The 25350-nt window shown below is 51.5% G+C and overlaps 1 protein-coding gene across 1 annotated transcript; it reads left to right on the plus strand.

The window, feature by feature from the left end:
• The first annotated feature begins 1113 nt into the window (after positions 1 to 1113).
• LOC149434662 (uncharacterized) lies at positions 1114 to 21787 on the plus strand. Its single transcript, XM_089663546.1, has 2 exons — positions 1114 to 1186; positions 18690 to 21787. The coding sequence occupies exon 2, from the start codon at positions 18700 to 18702 to the stop codon at positions 21025 to 21027; it is 2328 nt and encodes a 775-aa protein (XP_089519672.1). The 5' UTR covers positions 1114 to 1186; positions 18690 to 18699; the 3' UTR covers positions 21028 to 21787.
• The last annotated feature ends 3563 nt before the right edge of the window (positions 21788 to 25350 follow it).

Consider the following 25350-nt stretch of genomic DNA (forward strand, 5'->3'; position numbering starts at 1 on the left):
GGAGGGGGGATGGTGACCCCGGGGGAGGGGGGATGGTGATTCCAGGGGGGTAGATGGGGGATGGTGACCCCGGGGGAGGGCGATGGTGGATGTGACCCCAGGGGAGGGGGGATTGTGACCCAGGGGGGTGGAGGGGGGATGGTGACCCCGAGGGAGGACGATGGGGGATGTGACCCCAGGGGAGGGGGGATGGTGACCACAGGGGGGTGGATGGGGGATTGTGACCCTGGTCGAGGGGGATGGTCACCCTGGGGGAGGGGGATGGTGACCATGGGGGGTATATGGTTATGCCGGGGGGTGGATGGGGGATGGTGACCCTGGGGGAGGGGGATGGTGACCCTGGGGGAGGGGGATGGTGACCCTGGGGAGGTGGATGGGGGATGGTGACCCCAGGTGGGTGAATGGGGAATGGTGACTCCAGGGAGGGGGGGTGGAGGGAGGATGGTGTCCCTGGGGGAGGGTGATGGTGGATGTGACCCCAGGTGAGGGGGGATTGTGACCCCGGGAGGTGGATGTTAAGGCCGGGGGGATGATGGGGGATGGTGACCCCGGGGGAGGGGGATGGTGACCCTGGGGAGGGGGATAGTGATGCCGGGGGGATGGTAACTCCGGGGAGGGGGGTGCAGGGGAATGTTGTCCCTGGGGGAGGTGGATGGTGATGCCGGGGGGATGATTGGGAATGGTGACCCCCGGAGGGGGATGGTGACCCCGGAGAGGTGGATGGTGATGCCGGGAGGATGATGGGGGATGGTGACCCCCGGGGGGGATGGTGACCCCGGTGAGGTGGATGGTGATGCCGGGTGGATGATGGGGGATGGTGACCCCCGGGGGGGATGGTGACCCCGCTGAGGTGAAGCTTTCGGTTACCGAGCTCTTAAGGCTGGGAGTTCGCCTTTTAGTTCGGGTTTCCATGGAGATGAAGGACGCTGTGGAGAGGCGGAGCCATGTAAATAAAGAGGAGGGGTCTATGGATGCAATGAAGAGGTTCGTTCCGCCTTTTAGCGATCAAGAAGGGAGTGGGAGGGATTCAAGGGCGGGGCTGTAAGGGAAAAGAGGGCGGGGCATAGGCGGTATTATGTAAATAAAATGGTTATGAATGGGCGGAGCTTGGAAATCCGGAAGTGGGTGGAGAAGAAGGACCGGAAGCTGAGCGGAACATCGATAGAAGGACCGGCGAGACCGGGGGGTGAGTGACGGGTCACGTACTGATGACTTCCGGTTTACCTACCTCCTCACCCCTAAAGGATATCTCGGGGGGAGGGGGTGGCAATGAGGAGCCCGACTGTACCCTGATCCGTATGTGGGGTGATCCGGGACACAGAGGAAGGAGTTCGGTTCTGGAGACTGCATACCCGACCACTGTGTCTACATTCCTCAACGGCTGGACTGACAACTCACGGGGCCCCCGGGCAATAGGGGATCATGGGGCCCCCGGGCAATAGGGGATCATGGGGCCCCCGGGCAATAGGGGATCATGGGGCCCCCGGGCAATAGGGGATCATGGGGCCCCTGTGTCCTTGCCCACACTCAAAAAAGCCTATGATAAAGGTACCAGGGACATCTCATGGGGCCCCCTACTGACCCCGGGCCCTCGGGCACTGCCTGAGTTTCCAAATGGTCAGTCCGCCCCTAATCCTCACTGTTACCCCACCACTGCGTCTACACTCCTCATTACCCCACCACTGCGTCTACACTCCTCATTACCCCACCACTGCGTCTACACTCCTCATTACCCCACCACTGCGTCTACACTCCTCAACATTACCCCACCACTGCGTCTACACTCCTCATTACCCCACCACTGCGTCTACACTCCTCATTACCCCACCACTGCGTCTACACTCCTCATTACCCCACCACTGCGTCTACACTCCTCAACATTACCCCACCACTGCGTCTACACTCCTCATTACCCCACCACTGCGTCTACACTCCTCATTACCCCACCACTGCGTCTACACTCCTCAACATTACCCCACCACTGCGTCTACACTCCTCAACATTACCCCACCACTGCGTCTACACTCCTCATTACCCCACCACTGCGTCTACACTCCTCAACATTCCCCCACCACTGCGTCTACACTCCTCCAACATTACCCCACCACTGCGTCTACACTCCTCAACATTACCCCACCACTGCGTCTACACTCCTCAACATTACCCCACCACTGCGTCTACACTCCTCAACATTACCCCACCACTGCGTCTACACTCCTCAACATTACCCCACCACTGCGTCTACACTCCTCAACATTACCCCACCACTGCGTCTACACTCCTCAACATTACCCCACCACTGCGTCTACACTCCTCATTACCCCACCACTGCGTCTACACTCCTCATTACCCCACCACTGCGTCTACACTCCTCATTACCCCACCACTGCGTCTACACTCCTCATTACCCCACCACTGCGTCTACACTCCTCATTACCCCACCACTGCGTCTACACTCCTCATTACCCCACCACTGCGTCTACACTCCTCATTACCCCACCACTGCGTCTACACTCCTCCAACATTACCCCACCACTGCGTCTACACTCCTCATTACCCCACCACTGCGTCTACACTCCTCATTACCCCACCACTGCGTCTACACTCCTCCAACATTACCCCACCACTGCGTCTACACTCCTCCAACATTACCCCACCACTGCGTCTACACTCCTCAACATTACCCCACCACTGCGTCTACACTCCTCAACATTACCCCACCACTGCGTCTACACTCCTCAACATTACCCCACCACTGCGTCTACACTCCTCAACATTACCCCACCACTGCGTCTACACTCCTCCAACATTACCCCACCACTGCGTCTACACTCCTCAATGTTACCCCACCACTGCGTCTACACTCCTCAACATTCCCCCACCACTGCGTCTACACTCCTCATTACCCCACCACTGCGTCTACACTCCTCATTACCCCACCACTGCGTCTACACTCCTCCAACATTACCCCACCACTGCGTCTACACTCCTCCAACATTACCCCACCACTGCGTCTACACTCCTCCAACATTACCCCACCACTGCGTCTACACTCCTCCAACATTACCCCACCACTGCGTCTACACTCCTCCAACATTCCCCCACCACTGCGTCTACACTCCTCATTACCCCCCCACTGCGTCTACACTCCTCACCATTACCCCACCACTGCGTCTACACTCCTCAACATTACCCCACCACTGCGTCTACACTCCTCCAACATTACCCCACCACTGCGTCTACACTCCTCATTACCCCACCACTGCGTCTACACTCCTCATTACCCCACCACTGCGTCTACACTCCTCATTACCCCACCACTGCGTCTACACTCCTCCAACATTCCCCCACCACTGCATCTACACTCCTCAACGTTACCCCACCACTGCGTCTACACTCCTCAACATTACCCCACCACTGCGTCTACACTCCTCATTACCCCCCCACTGCGTCTACACTCCTCAACATTACCCCACCACTGCGTCTACACTCCTCAACATTACCCCACCACTGCGTCTACACTCCTCAACGTTACCCTACCACTGCGTCTACACTCCTCAACGTTACCCCACCACTGCGTCTACACTCCTCATTACCCCACCACTGCGTCTACACTCCTCATTACCCCACCACTGCGTCTACACTCCTCATTACCCCACCACTGCGTCTACACTCCTCAACATTACCCCACCACTGCGTCTACACTCCTCAACGTTACCCCACCACTGCGTCTACACTCCTCAACGTTACCCCACCACTGCGTCTACACTCCTCAACATTACCCCACCACTGCGTCTACACTCCTCATTACCCCACCACTGCGTCTACACTCCTCAACATTACCCCACCACTGCGTCTACACTCCTCAACATTACCCCACCACTGCGTCTACACTCCTCAACATTACCCCACCACTGCGTCTACACTCCTCAACATTACCCCACCACTGCGTCTACACTCCTCAACATTACCCCACCACTGCGTCTACACTCCTCCAACATTACCCCACCACTGCGTCTACACTCCTCAATGTTACCCCACCACTGCGTCTACACTCCTCACCGTTCCCCCACCACTGCGTCTACACTCCTCAACGTTACCCCACCACTGCGTCTACACTCCTCCAACATTACCCCACCACTGCGTCTACACTCCTCCAACATTACCCCACCACTGCGTCTACACTCCTCAACATTACCCCACCACTGCGTCTACACTCCTCATTACCCCACCACTGCGTCTACACTCCTCAACATTAACCCACCACTGCGTCTACACTCCTCAACGTTACCCTACCACTGCGTCTACACTCCTCAACGTTACCCCACCACTGCGTCTACACTCCTCCAACATTACCCCACCACTGCGTCTACACTCCTCAACATTACCCCACCACTGCGTCTACACTCCTCAACATTACCCCACCACTGCGTCTACACTCCTCAACATTACCCCACCACTGCGTCTACACTCCTCATTACCCCACCACTGCGTCTACACTCCTCATTACCCCACCACTGCGTCTACACTCCTCATTACCCCACCACTGCGTCTACACTCCTCATTACCCCACCACTGCGTCTACACTCCTCATTACCCCACCACTGCGTCTACACTCCTCATTACCCCACCACTGCGTCTACACTCCTCATTACCCCACCACTGCGTCTACACTCCTCATTACCCCACCACTGCGTCTACACTCCTCCAACATTACCCCACCACTGCGTCTACACTCCTCATTACCCCACCACTGCGTCTACACTCCTCATTACCCCACCACTGCGTCTACACTCCTCCAACATTACCCCACCACTGCGTCTACACTCCTCAACATTACCCCACCACTGCGTCTACACTCCTCAACATTACCCCACCACTGCGTCTACACTCCTCAACATTACCCCACCACTGCGTCTACACTCCTCATTACCCCACCACTGCGTCTACACTCCTCAACATTACCCCACCACTGCGTCTACACTCCTCAACATTACCCCACCACTGCGTCTACACTCCTCATTACCCCACCACTGCGTCTACACTCCTCATTACCCCACCACTGTGTCTACACTCCTCATTACCCCACCACTGCGTCTACACTCCTCATTACCCCACCACTGCGTCTACACTCCTCATTACCCCACCACTGCGTCTACACTCCTCATTACCCCACCACTGCGTCTACACTCCTCATTACCCCACCACTGCGTCTACACTCCTCATTACCCCACCACTGCGTCTACACTCCTCCAACATTACCCCACCACTGCGTCTACACTCCTCCAACATTACCCCACCACTGCGTCTACACTCCTCAACATTACCCCACCACTGCGTCTACACTCCTCATTACCCCACCACTGCGTCTACACTCCTCATTACCCCACCACTGCGTCTACACTCCTCAACATTACCCCACCACTGCGTCTACACTCCTCAACGTTACCCCACCACTGCGTCTACACTCCTCCAACATTACCCCACCACTGCGTCTACACTCCTCAACATTACCCCACCACTGCGTCTACACTCCTCCAACATTACCCCACCACTGCGTCTACACTCCTCAACATTACCCCACCACTGCGTCTACACTCCTCCAACATTACCCCACCACTGCGTCTACACTCCTCCAACATTACCCCACCACTGCGTCTACACTCCTCAACATTACCCCACCACTGCGTCTACACTCCTCCAACATTACCCCACCACTGCGTCTACACTCCTCAACATTACCCCACCACTGCGTCTACACTCCTCATTACCCCACCACTGCGTCTACACTCCTCATTACCCCACCACTGCGTCTACACTCCTCATTACCCCACCACTGCGTCTACACTCCTCAACATTACCCCACCACTGCGTCTACACTCCTCATTACCCCACCACTGCGTCTACACTCCTCATTACCCCACCACTGCGTCTACACTCCTCATTACCCCACCACTGCGTCTACACTCCTCAACATTACCCCACCACTGCGTCTACACTCCTCATTACCCCACCACTGCGTCTACACTCCTCATTACCCCACCACTGCGTCTACACTCCTCAACATTACCCCACCACTGCGTCTACACTCCTCAACATTACCCCACCACTGCGTCTACACTCCTCATTACCCCACCACTGCGTCTACACTCCTCATTACCCCACCACTGCGTCTACACTCCTCAACATTACCCCACCACTGCGTCTACACTCCTCAACGTTACCCCACCACTGCGTCTACACTCCTCCAACATTACCCCACCACTGCGTCTACACTCCTCAACATTACCCCACCACTGCGTCTACACTCCTCCAACATTACCCCACCACTGCGTCTACACTCCTCCAACATTACCCCACCACTGCGTCTACACTCCTCCAACATTACCCCACCACTGCGTCTACACTCCTCAACATTACCCCACCACTGCGTCTACACTCCTCAACATTACCCCACCACTGCGTCTACACTCCTCATTACCCCACCACTGCGTCTACACTCCTCATTACCCCACCACTGCGTCTACACTCCTCATTACCCCACCACTGCGTCTACACTCCTCAACATTACCCCACCACTGCGTCTACACTCCTCATTACCCCACCACTGCGTCTACACTCCTCATTACCCCACCACTGCGTCTACACTCCTCAACATTACCCCACCACTGCGTCTACACTCCTCAACATTACCCCACCACTGCGTCTACACTCCTCATTACCCCACCACTGCGTCTACACTCCTCAACATTACCCCACCACTGCGTCTACACTCCTCAACATTACCCCACCACTGCGTCTACACTCCTCAACGTTACCCCACCACTGCGTCTACACTCCTCAACATTACCCCACCACTGCGTCTACACTCCTCATTACCCCACCACTGCGTCTACACTCCTCATTACCCCACCACTGCGTCTACACTCCTCATTACCCCACCACTGCGTCTACACTCCTCATTACCCCACCACTGCGTCTACACTCCTCATTACCCCACCACTGCGTCTACACTCCTCATTACCCCACCACTGCGTCTACACTCCTCATTACCCCACCACTGCGTCTACACTCCTCATTACCCCACCACTGCGTCTACACTCCTCAACATTACCCCACCACTGCGTCTACACTCCTCATTACCCCACCACTGCGTCTACACTCCTCATTACCCCACCACTGCGTCTACACTCCTCATTACCCCACCACTGCGTCTACACTCCTCAACATTACCCCACCACTGCGTCTACACTCCTCATTACCCCACCACTGCGTCTACACTCCTCATTACCCCACCACTGCGTCTACACTCCTCAACATTACCCCACCACTGCGTCTACACTCCTCAACATTACCCCACCACTGCGTCTACACTCCTCATTACCCCACCACTGCGTCTACACTCCTCATTACCCCACCACTGCGTCTACACTCCTCAACATTACCCCACCACTGCGTCTACACTCCTCAACGTTACCCCACCACTGCGTCTACACTCCTCCAACATTACCCCACCACTGCGTCTACACTCCTCAACATTACCCCACCACTGCGTCTACACTCCTCCAACATTACCCCACCACTGCGTCTACACTCCTCAACATTACCCCACCACTGCGTCTACACTCCTCCAACATTACCCCACCACTGCGTCTACACTCCTCCAACATTACCCCACCACTGCGTCTACACTCCTCAACATTACCCCACCACTGCGTCTACACTCCTCCAACATTACCCCACCACTGCGTCTACACTCCTCAACATTACCCCACCACTGCGTCTACACTCCTCATTACCCCACCACTGCGTCTACACTCCTCATTACCCCACCACTGCGTCTACACTCCTCATTACCCCACCACTGCGTCTACACTCCTCAACATTACCCCACCACTGCGTCTACACTCCTCATTACCCCACCACTGCGTCTACACTCCTCATTACCCCACCACTGCGTCTACACTCCTCATTACCCCACCACTGCGTCTACACTCCTCAACATTACCCCACCACTGCGTCTACACTCCTCATTACCCCACCACTGCGTCTACACTCCTCATTACCCCACCACTGCGTCTACACTCCTCAACATTACCCCACCACTGCGTCTACACTCCTCAACATTACCCCACCACTGCGTCTACACTCCTCATTACCCCACCACTGCGTCTACACTCCTCATTACCCCACCACTGCGTCTACACTCCTCAACATTACCCCACCACTGCGTCTACACTCCTCAACGTTACCCCACCACTGCGTCTACACTCCTCAACATTACCCCACCACTGCGTCTACACTCCTCAACATTACCCCACCACTGCGTCTACACTCCTCCAACATTACCCCACCACTGCGTCTACACTCCTCCAACATTACCCCACCACTGCGTCTACACTCCTCCAACATTACCCCACCACTGCGTCTACACTCCTCAACATTACCCCACCACTGCGTCTACACTCCTCAACATTACCCCACCACTGCGTCTACACTCCTCATTACCCCACCACTGCGTCTACACTCCTCATTACCCCACCACTGCGTCTACACTCCTCATTACCCCACCACTGCGTCTACACTCCTCAACATTACCCCACCACTGCGTCTACACTCCTCATTACCCCACCACTGCGTCTACACTCCTCATTACCCCACCACTGCGTCTACACTCCTCAACATTACCCCACCACTGCGTCTACACTCCTCAACATTACCCCACCACTGCGTCTACACTCCTCATTACCCCACCACTGCGTCTACACTCCTCAACATTACCCCACCACTGCGTCTACACTCCTCAACATTACCCCACCACTGCGTCTACACTCCTCCAACATTACCCCACCACTGCGTCTACACTCCTCAATGTTACCCCACCACTGCGTCTACACTCCTCACCGTTCCCCCACCACTGCGTCTACACTCCTCAACGTTACCCCACCACTGCGTCTACACTCCTCAACATTACCCCACCACTGCGTCTACACTCCTCATTACCCCACCACTGCGTCTACACTCCTCATTACCCCACCACTGCGTCTACACTCCTCAACATTACCCCACCACTGCGTCTACACTCCTCCAACATTACCCCACCACTGCGTCTACACTCCTCAACATTACCCCACCACTGCGTCTACACTCCTCAACATTACCCCACCACTGCGTCTACACTCCTCATTACCCCACCACTGCGTCTACACTCCTCAACATTAACCCACCACTGCGTCTACACTCCTCAACGTTACCCTACCACTGCGTCTACACTCCTCAACGTTACCCCACCACTGCGTCTACACTCCTCCAACATTACCCCACCACTGCGTCTACACTCCTCAACATTACCCCACCACTGCGTCTACACTCCTCAACATTACCCCACCACTGCGTCTACACTCCTCAACATTACCCCACCACTGCGTCTACACTCCTCAACATTACCCCACCACTGCGTCTACACTCCTCAACATTACCCCACCACTGCGTCTACACTCCTCAACATTACCCCACCACTGCGTCTACACTCCTCATTACCCCACCACTGCGTCTACACTCCTCATTACCCCACCACTGCGTCTACACTCCTCATTACCCCACCACTGCGTCTACACTCCTCATTACCCCACCACTGCGTCTACACTCCTCATTACCCCACCACTGCGTCTACACTCCTCATTACCCCACCACTGCGTCTACACTCCTCATTACCCCACCACTGCGTCTACACTCCTCCAACATTACCCCACCACTGCGTCTACACTCCTCATTACCCCACCACTGCGTCTACACTCCTCATTACCCCACCACTGCGTCTACACTCCTCCAACATTACCCCACCACTGCGTCTACACTCCTCCAACATTACCCCACCACTGCGTCTACACTCCTCAACATTACCCCACCACTGCGTCTACACTCCTCAACATTACCCCACCACTGCGTCTACACTCCTCAACATTACCCCACCACTGCGTCTACACTCCTCAACATTACCCCACCACTGCGTCTACACTCCTCCAACATTACCCCACCACTGCGTCTACACTCCTCAATGTTACCCCACCACTGCGTCTACACTCCTCAACATTCCCCCACCACTGCGTCTACACTCCTCATTACCCCACCACTGCGTCTACACTCCTCATTACCCCACCACTGCGTCTACACTCCTCCAACATTACCCCACCACTGCGTCTACACTCCTCCAACATTACCCCACCACTGCGTCTACACTCCTCCAACATTACCCCACCACTGCGTCTACACTCCTCCAACATTACCCCACCACTGCGTCTACACTCCTCCAACATTCCCCCACCACTGCGTCTACACTCCTCATTACCCCCCCACTGCGTCTACACTCCTCACCATTACCCCACCACTGCGTCTACACTCCTCAACATTACCCCACCACTGCGTCTACACTCCTCCAACATTACCCCACCACTGCGTCTACACTCCTCATTACCCCACCACTGCGTCTACACTCCTCATTACCCCACCACTGCGTCTACACTCCTCATTACCCCACCACTGCGTCTACACTCCTCCAACATTCCCCCACCACTGCATCTACACTCCTCAACGTTACCCCACCACTGCGTCTACACTCCTCAACATTACCCCACCACTGCGTCTACACTCCTCATTACCCCCCCACTGCATCTACACTCCTCAACATTACCCCACCACTGCGTCTACACTCCTCATTACCCCCCCACTGCATCTACACTCCTCAACATTACCCCACCACTGCGTCTACACTCCTCAACATTACCCCACCACTGCGTCTACACTCCTCAACATTACCCCACCACTGCGTCTACACTCCTCAACATTACCCCACCACTGCGTCTACACTCCTCAACATTACCCCACCACTGCGTCTACACTCCTCAACATTACCCCACCACTGCGTCTACACTCCTCATTACCCCACCACTGCGTCTACACTCCTCAACATTACCCCACCACTGCGTCTACACTCCTCAACATTACCCCACCACTGCGTCTACACTCCTCAACATTACCCCACCACTGCGTCTACACTCCTCATTACCCCACCACTGCGTCTACACTCCTCAACATTACCCCACCACTGCGTCTACACTCCTCAACATTACCCCACCACTGCGTCTACACTCCTCAACGTTACCCTACCACTGCGTCTACACTCCTCAACGTTACCCCACCACTGCGTCTACACTCCTCATTACCCCACCACTGCGTCTACACTCCTCATTACCCCACCACTGCGTCTACACTCCTCATTACCCCACCACTGCGTCTACACTCCTCAACATTACCCCACCACTGCGTCTACACTCCTCAACGTTACCCCACCACTGCGTCTACACTCCTCAACGTTACCCCACCACTGCGTCTACACTCCTCAACATTACCCCACCACTGCGTCTACACTCCTCATTACCCCACCACTGCGTCTACACTCCTCAACATTACCCCACCACTGCGTCTACACTCCTCAACATTACCCCACCACTGCGTCTACACTCCTCAACATTACCCCACCACTGCGTCTACACTCCTCAACATTACCCCACCACTGCGTCTACACTCCTCAACATTACCCCACCACTGCGTCTACACTCCTCCAACATTACCCCACCACTGCGTCTACACTCCTCAATGTTACCCCACCACTGCGTCTACACTCCTCACCGTTCCCCCACCACTGCGTCTACACTCCTCAACGTTACCCCACCACTGCGTCTACACTCCTCCAACATTACCCCACCACTGCGTCTACACTCCTCCAACATTACCCCACCACTGCGTCTACACTCCTCAACATTACCCCACCACTGCGTCTACACTCCTCATTACCCCACCACTGCGTCTACACTCCTCAACATTAACCCACCACTGCGTCTACACTCCTCAACGTTACCCTACCACTGCGTCTACACTCCTCAACGTTACCCCACCACTGCGTCTACACTCCTCCAACATTACCCCACCACTGCGTCTACACTCCTCAACATTACCCCACCACTGCGTCTACACTCCTCAACATTACCCCACCACTGCGTCTACACTCCTCAACATTACCCCACCACTGCGTCTACACTCCTCATTACCCCACCACTGCGTCTACACTCCTCATTACCCCACCACTGCGTCTACACTCCTCATTACCCCACCACTGCGTCTACACTCCTCATTACCCCACCACTGCGTCTACACTCCTCATTACCCCACCACTGCGTCTACACTCCTCATTACCCCACCACTGCGTCTACACTCCTCATTACCCCACCACTGCGTCTACACTCCTCATTACCCCACCACTGCGTCTACACTCCTCCAACATTACCCCACCACTGCGTCTACACTCCTCATTACCCCACCACTGCGTCTACACTCCTCATTACCCCACCACTGCGTCTACACTCCTCCAACATTACCCCACCACTGCGTCTACACTCCTCAACATTACCCCACCACTGCGTCTACACTCCTCAACATTACCCCACCACTGCGTCTACACTCCTCAACATTACCCCACCACTGCGTCTACACTCCTCATTACCCCACCACTGCGTCTACACTCCTCAACATTACCCCACCACTGCGTCTACACTCCTCAACATTACCCCACCACTGCGTCTACACTCCTCATTACCCCACCACTGCGTCTACACTCCTCATTACCCCACCACTGTGTCTACACTCCTCATTACCCCACCACTGCGTCTACACTCCTCATTACCCCACCACTGCGTCTACACTCCTCATTACCCCACCACTGCGTCTACACTCCTCATTACCCCACCACTGCGTCTACACTCCTCATTACCCCACCACTGCGTCTACACTCCTCATTACCCCACCACTGCGTCTACACTCCTCCAACATTACCCCACCACTGCGTCTACACTCCTCCAACATTACCCCACCACTGCGTCTACACTCCTCCAACATTACCCCACCACTGCGTCTACACTCCTCAACATTACCCCACCACTGCGTCTACACTCCTCAACATTACCCCACCACTGCGTCTACACTCCTCAACATTACCCCACCACTGCGTCTACACTCCTCATTACCCCACCACTGCGTCTACACTCCTCATTACCCCACCACTGCGTCTACACTCCTCATTACCCCACCACTGCGTCTACACTCCTCCACCATTACCCACCACTGCGTCTACACTCCTCACCATTACCCACCACTGCGTCTACACTCCTCAACATTACCCCACCACTGCGTCTACACTCCTCAACATTACCCCACCACTGCGTCTACACTCCTCATTACCCCACCACTGCGTCTACACTCCTCAACGTTACCCCACCACTGCGTCTACACTCCTCAACGTTACCCCACCACTGCGTCTACACTCCTCAACGTTACCCCACCACTGCGTCTACACTCCTCAACGTTACCCCACCACTGCGTCTACACTCCTCACCGTTACCCCACCACTGCGTCTACACTCCTCACCGTTACCCCACCACTGCGTCTACACTCCTCACCGTTACCCCACCACTGCGTCTACACTCCTCACCGTTACCCCACCACTGCGTCTACACTCCTCACCGTTACCCCACCACTGCGTCTACACTCCTCACCGTTACCCCACCACTGCGTCTACACTCCTCAACGTTACCCCACCACTGCGTCTACACTCCTCAACGTTACCCCACCACTGCGTCTACACTCCTCACCGTTACCCCACCACTGCGTCTACACTCCTCAACGTTACCCCACCACTGCGTCTACACTCCTCAACGTTACCCCACCACTGCGTCTACACTCCTCAACGTTACCCCACCACTGCGTCTACACTCCTCAACGTTACCCCACCACTGCGTCTACACTCCTCAACGTTACCCCACCACTGCGTCTACACTCCTCAACGTTACCCCACCACTGCGTCTACACTCCTCAACGTTACCCCACCACTGCGTGTACACTCCTCAACATTACCCCACCACTGCGTCTACACTCCTCATTACCCCACCACTGCGTCTACACTCCTCCAACATTACCCCACCACTGCGTCTACACTCCTCAACGTTACCCCATTATTATTGGTGTGTTGTGGGAATTGTTCCGGTATTGTCCCCATAGTAGGAAGGACCCCACCACTGCGTCTACACTCCTCAACGTTACCCCACCACTGCGTCTACACTCCTCAACGTTACCCCATTATTATTGGTGTGTTGTGGGAATTGTTCCGGTATTGTCCCCATAGTAGGAAGGACCTCTTGTGGGCGTTTTGTATAACTGCCCCTCAGTCTCAGACACCAACATCTCTGACCGTCCTCTTCATGAAAATCTTTTAGTTGAAGATGTTGGGTTTCCTCACGTGGTCTGTCCATCTGAATCCCTGACAACTCTCAGTGAGATTCTGATCAGTGCTTCCATGAGACCTCTTCATGGCCGTCTTTGGTCTTCCATTCCTTGGTGGACTCCTTAGTGTTCCTGATCATCATAGCGTGGAAAGATCTATTTCTGGTTCATCCTTCCGATGTCCTCACCTTCCCATCATACACACTGTGATACGAAGCAGAATTTATAGCTGAACTGCAAGCTGCCCAGAACCTAAAGCAGCAAATGAACCCCGAACCATAACATTGCCACCGCCATGCTTCCCAGTTGGTATGATGTTCTCCTGGAATGGCTGTCTTTGGTCTTCCATTCCTTGGTGGACTCCTTAGTGTTCCTGATCATCATAGCGTGGAAAGATCTATTTCCGGTTCATCCTTTCGATGTCCTCACCTTCCCATCATACACACTGTGATACGAAGCAGAATTTATAGCTGACTGAACTGCAAGCTGCCCAGAACCTAAAGCAGCAAATGAACCCCGAACCATAACATTGCCACCACCATGCTTCCCAGTTGGTATGATGTTCTCCTGGAATGACTGTCTTTGGTCTTCCATTCCTTGGTGGACTCCTTGGTGTTTCTGATCATCATAGCGTGGAAAGATCTATTTCCGGTTCATCCTTTCCATGTCCTCACCTTCCCATCATACACGCTGTGATACGAAGCAGAATTTATAGCTGAACTACAAGCTGCCCAGAACCTAAAGCAGCAAATGAACCCCGAACCATAACATTGCCACCACCATGCTTCCCAGTTGGTATGATGTTCTCCTGGAATGGCTGTCTTTGGTTCTGCCAACATCTTCACCATTATTAGGACCACAGAAGCTCTATTCTGTTGATAAGTTCTCAAGAGGCGAATCTGGTCCATATACTTTTCCCAAACCGTCTTCTAAGATACAACAGCCACCCGAGAGATGTTTGGCTCCATCTTCAACAGGAATCCTTCTCCCCAGTTTGTGTATTCGAATGTCCAGGACATTATACAATCTTTATTATATATATATTTTTATGTATATGGGGGTCATTGGTTACCACCAGCCACCCCTGAAACTCGGGTGAAATTGGGTACCTAGCAGGGGTGGAATGACCATTAGAGCACTTAGGCACTGCCCAAGGGCCCAGGGTCAGTAGGGGGCCACATGAAATGCCCCTGGTACTTTTTAAAGGCTTTTTTGGGTGTGCTTTGAGTGTGGTCAAGGACAGGGGCCCCATGCTCCCCTATTGCCCGGGGGCCCCATGAGTTGTCAGTCCTCCTCTGGTACCTAGTATCTTGGTGGGTTTCTCCTTCCTGGCTGAGGGCTTCCTTCCTATTTTAGTGCCGGATCTTGCCTTCCTACGTCCTCTGCGGGGGTCCTAATCCTTTGTAGATCTACCCCTGTGGGGGCCACTATTTGGTGATTGTCCCCAGTTGTTGCAGTTGGGCTTCTCAGTCCTGACAGCTGAGGTTCAGACATTTGCTGACCCAACTGGATATAAAGAATGTTGGCACAGAGTCTAATGAAAGCCAAGACACAACCACGGCTTTGCTGATATGAGATGGTTCAGCTTAAAAACGGGTGACTTCTCAGACCTCCCAAGAGGACCAGTCATTGTTGTCTGATAAGCTGGAGCATCTGTAACTATAATAATCTATTGTTCGGAGTTCCAGGAGAAGCTGTAACCACAAGAATCCAATTGTTAGGAGATTCAGGAGCATTCCGAAAGTATTCAGACCCCCTTCACTAGTTTCAATGTTGTAATGTTGCAGCTTGATACTACAGTTGTTTAAATCCATTTATTTTTCTCATGAATCTACACTCCGTACCCCACAATGACAATATCTGTGAATTTATTAAAAAGAAAAACCATTGGCACAAGTATTCAGACCCTTTACTCCATATTCAAAATTTTGCTGAAGCTCCTTTGGCACAATTCCAGCCTCGAGTCTATTTGGGGATGACGCCACAGACTTTGCACCCCTGGATTGGGGGGGCTGAAGTCAGGGCTCTGGCTGGGCCACTCTAGGACATTCACCAAGTTGTCCCTCAGCCATTCTTGTGTTGTCTTGGCTGTGTGCTTGGTCATGTTGGAAGGTGAGCCTTCGGCCCATTCTGAGGTCCTGAGCACCAAGGAACAGGTTTTCATTGAGGATATCTTTTGTATTTTGCTTCATTCAGCTTTCTCTCAACCCTCACCAGTCTCCCAGTCCCACCCCCACAGCTTGATGCTGCCACCACCATGCTTCACTGTTGGGATTGTATCAGGCAGATGATGGGCAGTGCCTGGTTTCCTCCAGACATAATGTTTAAAATCGAGGCCAACCTTGTTGTCATCAGACCAGAGAATCTTCTCCCTTCTCCCTCACAGTCTTGAGAGTCTTTCAGGTGCTTTTTTTTGCAAACTCCAAGTGGGCTTTCATGTGTTTTGCACTGAGGAGAGGCTTCTGTCTATTTATTTAGTTAGACTCCATCAACGGTTGGTTGTGGCCAGCTCAGTGGATTGCTGTAGGAAAGTCCTGGATCCTTTCTTGGATACACAGAATATAACTGGATATAACATTTATAGGTGAAGTTGATCCAGGGAATATCCGATTGCCTCTCGGGGGGTCAGGAAGGAATTGTTTCCCCTGCAGGAGGAGATTGGATCGTACTGTGCTGGGTTTTGCCTTCTGGTGGATCAGCTGTGGGTGTCGGATTATAACTTTTTTTTTTTTTTTTTTCTTCATGGTTGAACTGGATGGACTTTTGTCTTTTTTTTTCAGCCAGACTATGTAACAATGTGGTCTTCCCCAGCTTTGTGCTTTGCCTGCAGAGCTCAGAGACAGCATTATTGCAGTTTCTTTGACCTCATTGCTTTTGCTCTGATACAGTATGCATTGTCAGCTGTGGGGCTTTTTATAGAGAAGTGGGTGCCTTTCCAAATCATGTCCAATAAAGGGAATTGACCACAGGTGGCTTCCAATCAAGGTGTAGAAACATCTCGGCAAGAATCAAGAGAAACGGGAGGCACCTGAGCTAAACTTCAATTGTTGTTGCAAAAGGCTTGTATAGTTATTAATGAGAAAAAAACTGTATTATTAAGCTACATAGTTAGTCTGGCTGAAAAGAGACAAAAGTCCATCCAGTTCAACCATTAAAAAAAAAAAGTTATAATCCTACACCCACAGTTGATCCAGAGGAAGGCAAAAAACCCAGCAAAGTATGATGCAATTTGCTCCTGCAGGGGAAAAAAATCCTTCCTGATCCCCCGAGAGGCAATTGGATATTCCCTGGATCCACTTTCCCTATAAATGTTATATTCTGTGTATCCAAGAAAGAATCCAGGACTTTCCTACAGCAATCCACTGAGCTGGCCACACCCAACTCTTGAGGGAGTCTAAATAAATAAATAAAAACCTGCTGCACTGAAGGTTCCCAAGAACACAGTGGCCTCCATAATACTCAAGTGGAAGAAGTGTGGCACAATCAGGACTCTTTCAAGAGCTGGTCGCCCGGCCAAACTGAGCAATCGGGGGAAGAAGGGCCTCAGTAAGAGAGGTGTCCAAGAACCCGATGGTCACTCTGACTGAGCTCCAGAGATCCTGTGTGGAGATGGGACAAAGTTCCAGAAGGACAACCATCACTGCAGCCCTCCACCCATCTGGGCTTTATGGTAGAGTGGCTAGACAGAAGCCTCTCCTCAGTGCAAAACACATGAAAGCCCACTTGGAGTTTGCAAAAACAAAAAGCACCTGAAAGACTCTCAAGACTGTGAGGGAGAAGATTCTTTGGTCTGCTGAAACCAAGGTTGGCCTCAATTTTAAACATTATGTCTGGAGGAAACCAGGCACTGCCCATCATCTGCCTAATACAATCCCAACAGTGAAGCATGGTGGTGGCAGCATCACGCTGTGGGGGTGGGACTGGGAGACTGGTCAGGGTTGAGAGAAAGCTGAATGAAGCAAAATACAAAGATATCCTCAATGAAAACCCGTTCCTTGGTGCTTAGGACCTCAGAGTGGGCCAAAGGCTCATGTGAGTGCCACCTACGAGTGCCTTCACAAAAAATGGCGAGACTTATTGGCGACGTGAATTAGTAGCTCCGCTCTTAGTACATGAGCACCATGTGGACTCGGGGCTGTATTTTAATTTTGTTTAGAAGAAATGGAACCACTTCGAGGATTGGGTTAGCCGTGTTGAGTAGGGAGCTGTTTGTGGTGTGTCCTAAAAACCCTTCTGTGATGGTGATTGAAGAGCTGAGATAATTGTTCCCGTCTCATTACAAGGCTCCTACTGGCTTTATTCTGTGGTGTGTTTTAGGGAAAGTAACATTCTGACTGTTCGCTTTTGCTTTATTTCAGGTACGCCAGGATGCCGAACTGCATCATCATGGGATGTCCACACAAGACTGGGAGCAACCAGAAATTCCCAGGAATTGTCCTTCACTCTTTTCCCAGCTCCATAGAGCGCATCAAGAAGTGGATTCTGCAGACGGGGCAGGTTTTCCAGGATCCCGATACTTTAGCCAATAAAATCTATGAAGGGAAGAAGACGGACACCTTCCGCATGTGCTCGGCCCACTTTACGAAGGACAGTTACATTTTTACCGCTCAGAAAAGATTTTTGAAGCATAATGCTTTGCCGGCGATTTTTCCGCAAGCCACAGAAGGGAAACCTTTGATCGATGAACAGAAAATAGTTGGGAAACGGAAAAAGAAATCGGAGCGGGTGGAAGCGAAGAACATCAGTTTCTTCATTTGTAATCGATGTCTGATGTCAGAGAACATCTATGAAGGGAAAGTATTGGTGGACGCCGGAACTCAGACAGACCCCAACCTTCTGAATCAGTCCCAGAAATCCCAGCAGGCACCCGTCCTTCCTATGACGCAGGCTGTACTAATGTTATCCGTTCCTTTACAGTCCTACTGCACGCCGCAGATAACGCCCATCATCAAGCAGCCGACGCATGCATTGGGAAGCCTTTCAGCTGTTGGCTACAACACTCAGGACCTTCTGAAGAACATCAACTTTCACAATAGTCTTCCTGCCACAAGCAGTCAAAGTTTTCCACATCCTCTGATGGAAACAGGCGGCCTGCCGTTATCTGTGTCCTCCACCTATAATAAAGACTACAACCCCGTAGAAGAACTCCATCCTGAATCTGAAGTTAGCATGACCCAAGAAAGCAACACACTAGAAAGGATTGTTAGAGGCAGGAAGCTGTTAGTGTTTGAAGACTGTTTAGACTCTCTCGTGTACATGGTGAGGTGTCGCCATGCTTCTGGCTGCTCCAGATTGGTGAAAAGGTTTAACAAGGAGTATAGAGACTCAGCCGTCATCATCCGAGGGCAATGTGAGGATGGACATTTCTTTAAAATTTGGGAAAGTCAACCGAGGGTGAGAAGGTTCTTTGCTGGAAACGTCCTCATGGCAGCCTCCTTGTTTTGCAGCGGCCTCAAGTATCAAGAAGCCCATGACTTCTTTAACAATTTGGGTTTGAGACACATTTCAGAAAAAAAATACCTTTACTACCAAAAATCCTACTGCTATCCTGCAATCCATGTAGCTTGGGAGGAAGAACATAAAAAAGTCAACCAAGAATTTCAAGGCAGTCCGGTATCCTTGGCTGGTGACAGGCATTATAGCCGCTCAGGACGTAACGCTGAGCATTGCATCTACACTCTTTCTGACACCATCACAGATACAATTGTAGACTTTGAAATTATTGGAAGTACTCCATGTCAATCCTTGGTGGATTCGGAGAAACGCAGCTTTGAAATATGCTTGTCCCGAGCTTTCGCAGAAGGACTGGACGTGGCTTGTTTTTCCTCTGACCGGTGTAAGAGTGTTGTGGAATCCATGAAGGAAAATTATCCCCACGTTGTTCATCAGTTCAATGTGTGGCAGTACGCCAAGAGCATATCGAAGAAGCTAAAGGCTGCAAGCCGGTCCCGCTTCTGTGCAGACATCAGGCCCTGGATCAGAACAATCTTTGACCATTTTTTGTGGTCAGTCCAGACATCAGTAAACAACAAGGATCTACTGAGAGAAAAATGGCTCTCGGTGATCCATCATATCGGTAACCAGCACTCCTGGGAAGAGGGACGTCTCTATAAACAATGTGAACATGAAGATCTCTCCCACAAAACTTTGAGAGAAACCCTATGGCTGAAACCTGGAAGCCCATCATTTCAGAAGGTACAAGAAATAGTGACTGACCCCCAGCTCATGGAAGATCTGAGACATCTGACCTGGAACTGCCAGTCTAGGATATCCACCATGTTTCACAGTAATGTTCTTAAATTCAGGACCAAAGGGCCTCATTCTGGACTTGATGAGTTAGAAGCCAGATTGAGACTCGCAGCCCTCAACCACAACCAGAATGTTGGACGCAGGAACACAGATAGGAGAGTTCTCAGCAGAAAGATCACATGGGATGATACAGCCAGGAGAAAATGCATGGCGACCAAAAGGAAAAATAGACAACTTGTCTATACAGTATATGAACCCATGAGCTCTGACTATCTGTGGACAGTTATGGAGGGTGTTCTGGGAATTTGTGAGGGCACAACAACTACCTCCTATATATCTAAAGACCCTTCTATACCACCTAGTGTTTCGGTGACTGAAAGACCAACCAAGGCCATTGACAAAACCATTTCTAGATTAGGTTTCAAAAAAAGAAAGTATGAGAATTAATGTGAACCTATCATGTCCTCATAAATCTTGTAACTTATTCTATAGTATGAGAAAAAAACATTAATGGGTAAATGCAGGTACCTTTTTCGTTCTACCTGTGGAGCTCACAAAGTTCAGGAGCACAATGAGACTTGGACTCAATTTCATAGCTCTGCCTTGGTTATCCCAACCAAATCTAGTGAGATGGATATAGAGGCTACTGGGGCATTTGTTTTTGAAGTCTTAGAACAACAGACTGATAGACATCAGTGGGATGTCCACTTGGGATGGGGAAGATTTCATGGTGCACAGTAAACAAGAAGGTGGATATGAAGGACACTTGGAGGAGGCCTGTGATGCCTGATCCTTATAGTGAAGTTATATGACAGGTTCCCTTTAAGGTTGTAAACAAGCTAGTGCTCTGTACATAGTATTGAGTAGTGTATGTAAACCAGAGACACCAGAATATGTATCTACACATTTCTTACAAGAAGGGTTAGAACCTTTTTTGGGGTTTTTATTATGTGTATCCCATGTTGAGAATTCCCTATTTCTGTCATGACACAGATGTCCCAAACAGGAACTGAGAGGAAATCTCCTCATTAGAGATATAAACAGTTCAAATCCTTGTCTTCTGCTTGCAGACTTCAAAACCGAACAACTGTGAAGCTCCACTTTAATTTAGGTTCTCTTTTGTTTGCATTTCTGTTGATTTCTAGTAAGTTCATAATTCTGGTGAAATATGGTTTTATTATAATAAATTGTGGTTTTATTTTAGAAACCAAGCCTTTTTATGTCCTCTTAGGGTCAGGTGAGCAGCTCAGGGGCCAGCGTTAGATGGAAAGTAGTGTAAATGTTGGAAGAAGCAATTTCCGAGGAGTTGCCTGTTTGCATCAAATCCTGAGGTTCCCATTCCCGAGATACAAAATCCTGAGGTCTCCATTCCCAGGATACAAAATTCCTGAGGTCTCCATTCCTGATATAAAATCCTGAGGTCTCCATTCCCAGGATACAAAAGCCCAGGGTCTCCATTCCCAGGATACAAAAGCCCGGGGTCTCCATTCGCAGGATACGAAATCCCGGGGTCTCCATTCGCAGGATATGAAATCCCAGGGTCTCCATTCGCAGGATATGAAATCCCAGGGTCTCCATTCGCAGGATATGAAATCCCGAGGTCTCCATTCCCAGGATACGAAATCCCGAGGTCTCCATTCCCAGGATACGAAATCCCGAGGTCTCCATTCCCAGGATACGAAATCCCGGGGTCTCCATTCCCAGGATACGAAATCCCGGGGTCTCCATTCCCAGGATACGAAATCCCGGGGTCTCCATTCCCAGGATACGAAATCCCGGGGTCTCCATTCCCAGGATACGAAATCCCGGGGTCTCCATTCCCAGGATACGAAATCCCGGGGTCTCCATTCCCAGGATACGAAAGCCCGGGGTCTCCATTCCCAGGATACGAAATCCCGGGGTCTCCATTCCCAGGATACGAAATCCCGGGGTCTCCATTCCCGAGATACGAAATCCCGAGGTCTCCACTCCCCGGGATACGAAATCCCGAGGTCTCCATTCCCGAGATGCGAAAGCCCGGGGTCTCCACTCCCCGGGATACGAAATCCCGAGGTCTCCATTCCCGAGATACGAAAGCCCGGGGTCTCCACTCCCCGGGATACGTAATCCCGAGGTCTCCATTCCCGAGATACGAAAGCCCGGGGTCTCCATTCCCCGGGATACGAAATCCCGAGGTCTCCATTCCCGAGATACGAAAGCCCGGGGTCTCCACTCCCCGGGATACGAAAGCCCGGGGTCTCCACTCCCCGGGATACGAAAGCCCGGGGTCTCCACTCCCCGGGATACGAAAGCCCGGGGTCCCCACTCCCGGGACAGAAAATCCCGGGGTCTCCACTCCCAGGATACAACTATTAGAACAGTGTGGGGAATTGTTAGAACCTGTTGTGTACAGGCAGAAGGTGAATGGTGATCCTCGCAGCATGGTGTAACCCTTCTCCATTCTTCACAAAAGGACATGAAAAGGTGTTGAAAGCTTTTTGTTGAAAACATGGGCTTGGTTCTATAGATGTGTTCTATCGGCTGCCTTTTTTTATGACTCCAATCTCATAGAATATTGGTCTGCTGTAAGTCATAGGAGAAGGTCGATGGCCTGGTACATGTTTCGGTTGGGTTCTGCACTACTTTTTATTTTTACATAAAGTATCTTTTGTCTAGGTATGTCCTGACCTTCCATTCCCATGGGATGCACCAATCAGCTTCTATCTTAAGCTTCTGTTAAGCTTTAAAAATGAAAGTTAGAAGCTGATTGGTTCCTGAGCATAGCTGCTCCAATAAATTCCCCTCCTTGTGTTTGTTTAGAGTTTATGGTGTCCAATACAGAGTACCATCTTGAGGTGCTTGTTACCACACAGAGATGGGTAAGACAGGCCGGGTACACTGATTTCCCCATTGGGAGGTGGTGGGATTGGGTCTGGCACTCATAAAGGAGGACATAATCTTTCTCCCCATGGGTCTTGTGGAGATATCGATCCAATATAAAGTGCCCTCTTGAGGTGTATGTTACCATATGGAGATGGGTGCGAAGAGCCAGGTATGTACTGCTGTCCCCATTGGGAGGAGGTGAGATTGGGTCTGGCACTCATGAAGGAGGACATGATCTTTGTCAGTCTTGGGAGGATATTGATCCAATACAAAGTGCCATCTTGAGGTGTATGTTACCATATGGAGATGGGTGCGAAGGGCCAGGTATTTACTGCTGTCCCCATTGGGAGGAGGTGAGGTTGGATCTGGCACTCATGAAGGAGGACATGATCTTTGTAAGTCTTGGGAGGATATTGATCCAATACAAAGTGCCATCTTGAGGTGTATGTTACCATATGGAGATGGGTGCGAAGAGCCAGGTATGTACTGCTGTCCCCATTGGGAGGAGGTGAGATTGGGTCTGGCACTTATGAAGGAGGACATGATCTTTGTCAGTCTTGGGAGGATATTGATCCAATACAAAGTGCCATCTTGAGGTGTATGTTGCCATATGGAGATGGGTGTGAAGGGCCAGGTATGTACTTCTGTCCCCATTGGGAGGAGGTGAGATTGGGTCTGGCACTCATGAAGGAGGACATGATCTTTGTCAGTCTTGGGAGGATATTGATCCAATACAAAGTGCCATCTTGAGGTGTATGTTACCATATGGAGATGGGTGTGAAGGGCCAGGTATGTACTGCTGTCCCCATTGGGAGGAGGTGAGATTTGGTCTGGCACTCATGAAGGAGGACATGATCTTTGTCAGTCTTAGAAAGATATTGATCCAATACAAAGTGCCATCTTGAGATGCTTGTTTCCACATGGAGAAAGGTCAGAAGGGCTGAGCACATACTGCTGTCCCCATCAGGAGGAGGTAGGATTGGGTCTGACATTCATAAAGGAGGACATGATCTTCATCAGTCTTGGGGAGATATTGATCCAATACAAAGTGCCATCTTCAGATGCTTGTTTCCACAAGGAGATGGGTCAGAAGGGCCGCTTATGTACTGCTGTCCCCACCAGGAGGAGGTGGGATTGGGTCTGACACTCATGATGGAGGACATGATCTTTGTCCATCGGTCTTGGGGAAGTGTTGATCAAATACACAGTGTCGTCTCGAGGTGTTTGTTTCCACGTGGAGAAAGGTCAGAAGAGCTGAGAACATACTGCTGTCCCCATCAGGAGGAGGTGGGATTGGGTCTGACATTCATAATGGAGGACATGATCTTCATCAATCATTTAGGGGGGATATTGATCCAATACAAAGTGCCACCTTGAGATGCTTGTTTCCATATGGAAATGGGTCAGAAGAGCTGAGTACATATTGCTGTCCCCATCAGGAGGAGGTGGGATTGGGTCTGACATTCATGATGGAGGACATGATCTTTGTCCCCATCGGTCTTGTGGAGATATTGATCCAATACAAAGTGCCATCTTGAGGTGTATGTTACCATATGGAGATGGGTGCGAAGGGTCAGGTATGTACTGCTGTCCCCATTGGGAGGAGGTGAGATTGGGTCTGGCACTCATGAAGGAGGACATGATCTTTGTCAGTCTTGGGAAGATATTGATCCAATACAAAGTGCCATCTCGAAATGCTTGTTGCCACATGGAAATGTGACAGAAGGGCCGGTTATGTACTGCTGTCCCCACCAGGAGGAGGTGGGATTGGGTCTGACACTCATGATGGAGGACATGATCTTTGTCCATTGGTCTTGGGGAGGTGTTGATCAAATACACAGTGACATCTTGAGGTGCTTGTTAACACATGGAGATGGGTCAGAAGGGCCGGGTACATATTGCTGTCCC

This window comes from Staurois parvus, unplaced genomic scaffold (genome assembly GCF_062004578.1).
Source record: "Staurois parvus isolate SC_StPar_1 unplaced genomic scaffold, SC_StPar_1.0 ptg001717l, whole genome shotgun sequence".
NCBI lineage: Eukaryota > Metazoa > Chordata > Amphibia > Anura > Ranidae > Staurois > Staurois parvus.

Bases quoted from the DNA above. Each gene is read 5' to 3' on its own strand.
- LOC149434662 (XM_089663546.1), top strand. From the start codon at position 18,700: ATGCCGAACTGCATCATCATGGGATGTCCACACAAGACTGGGAGCAAC.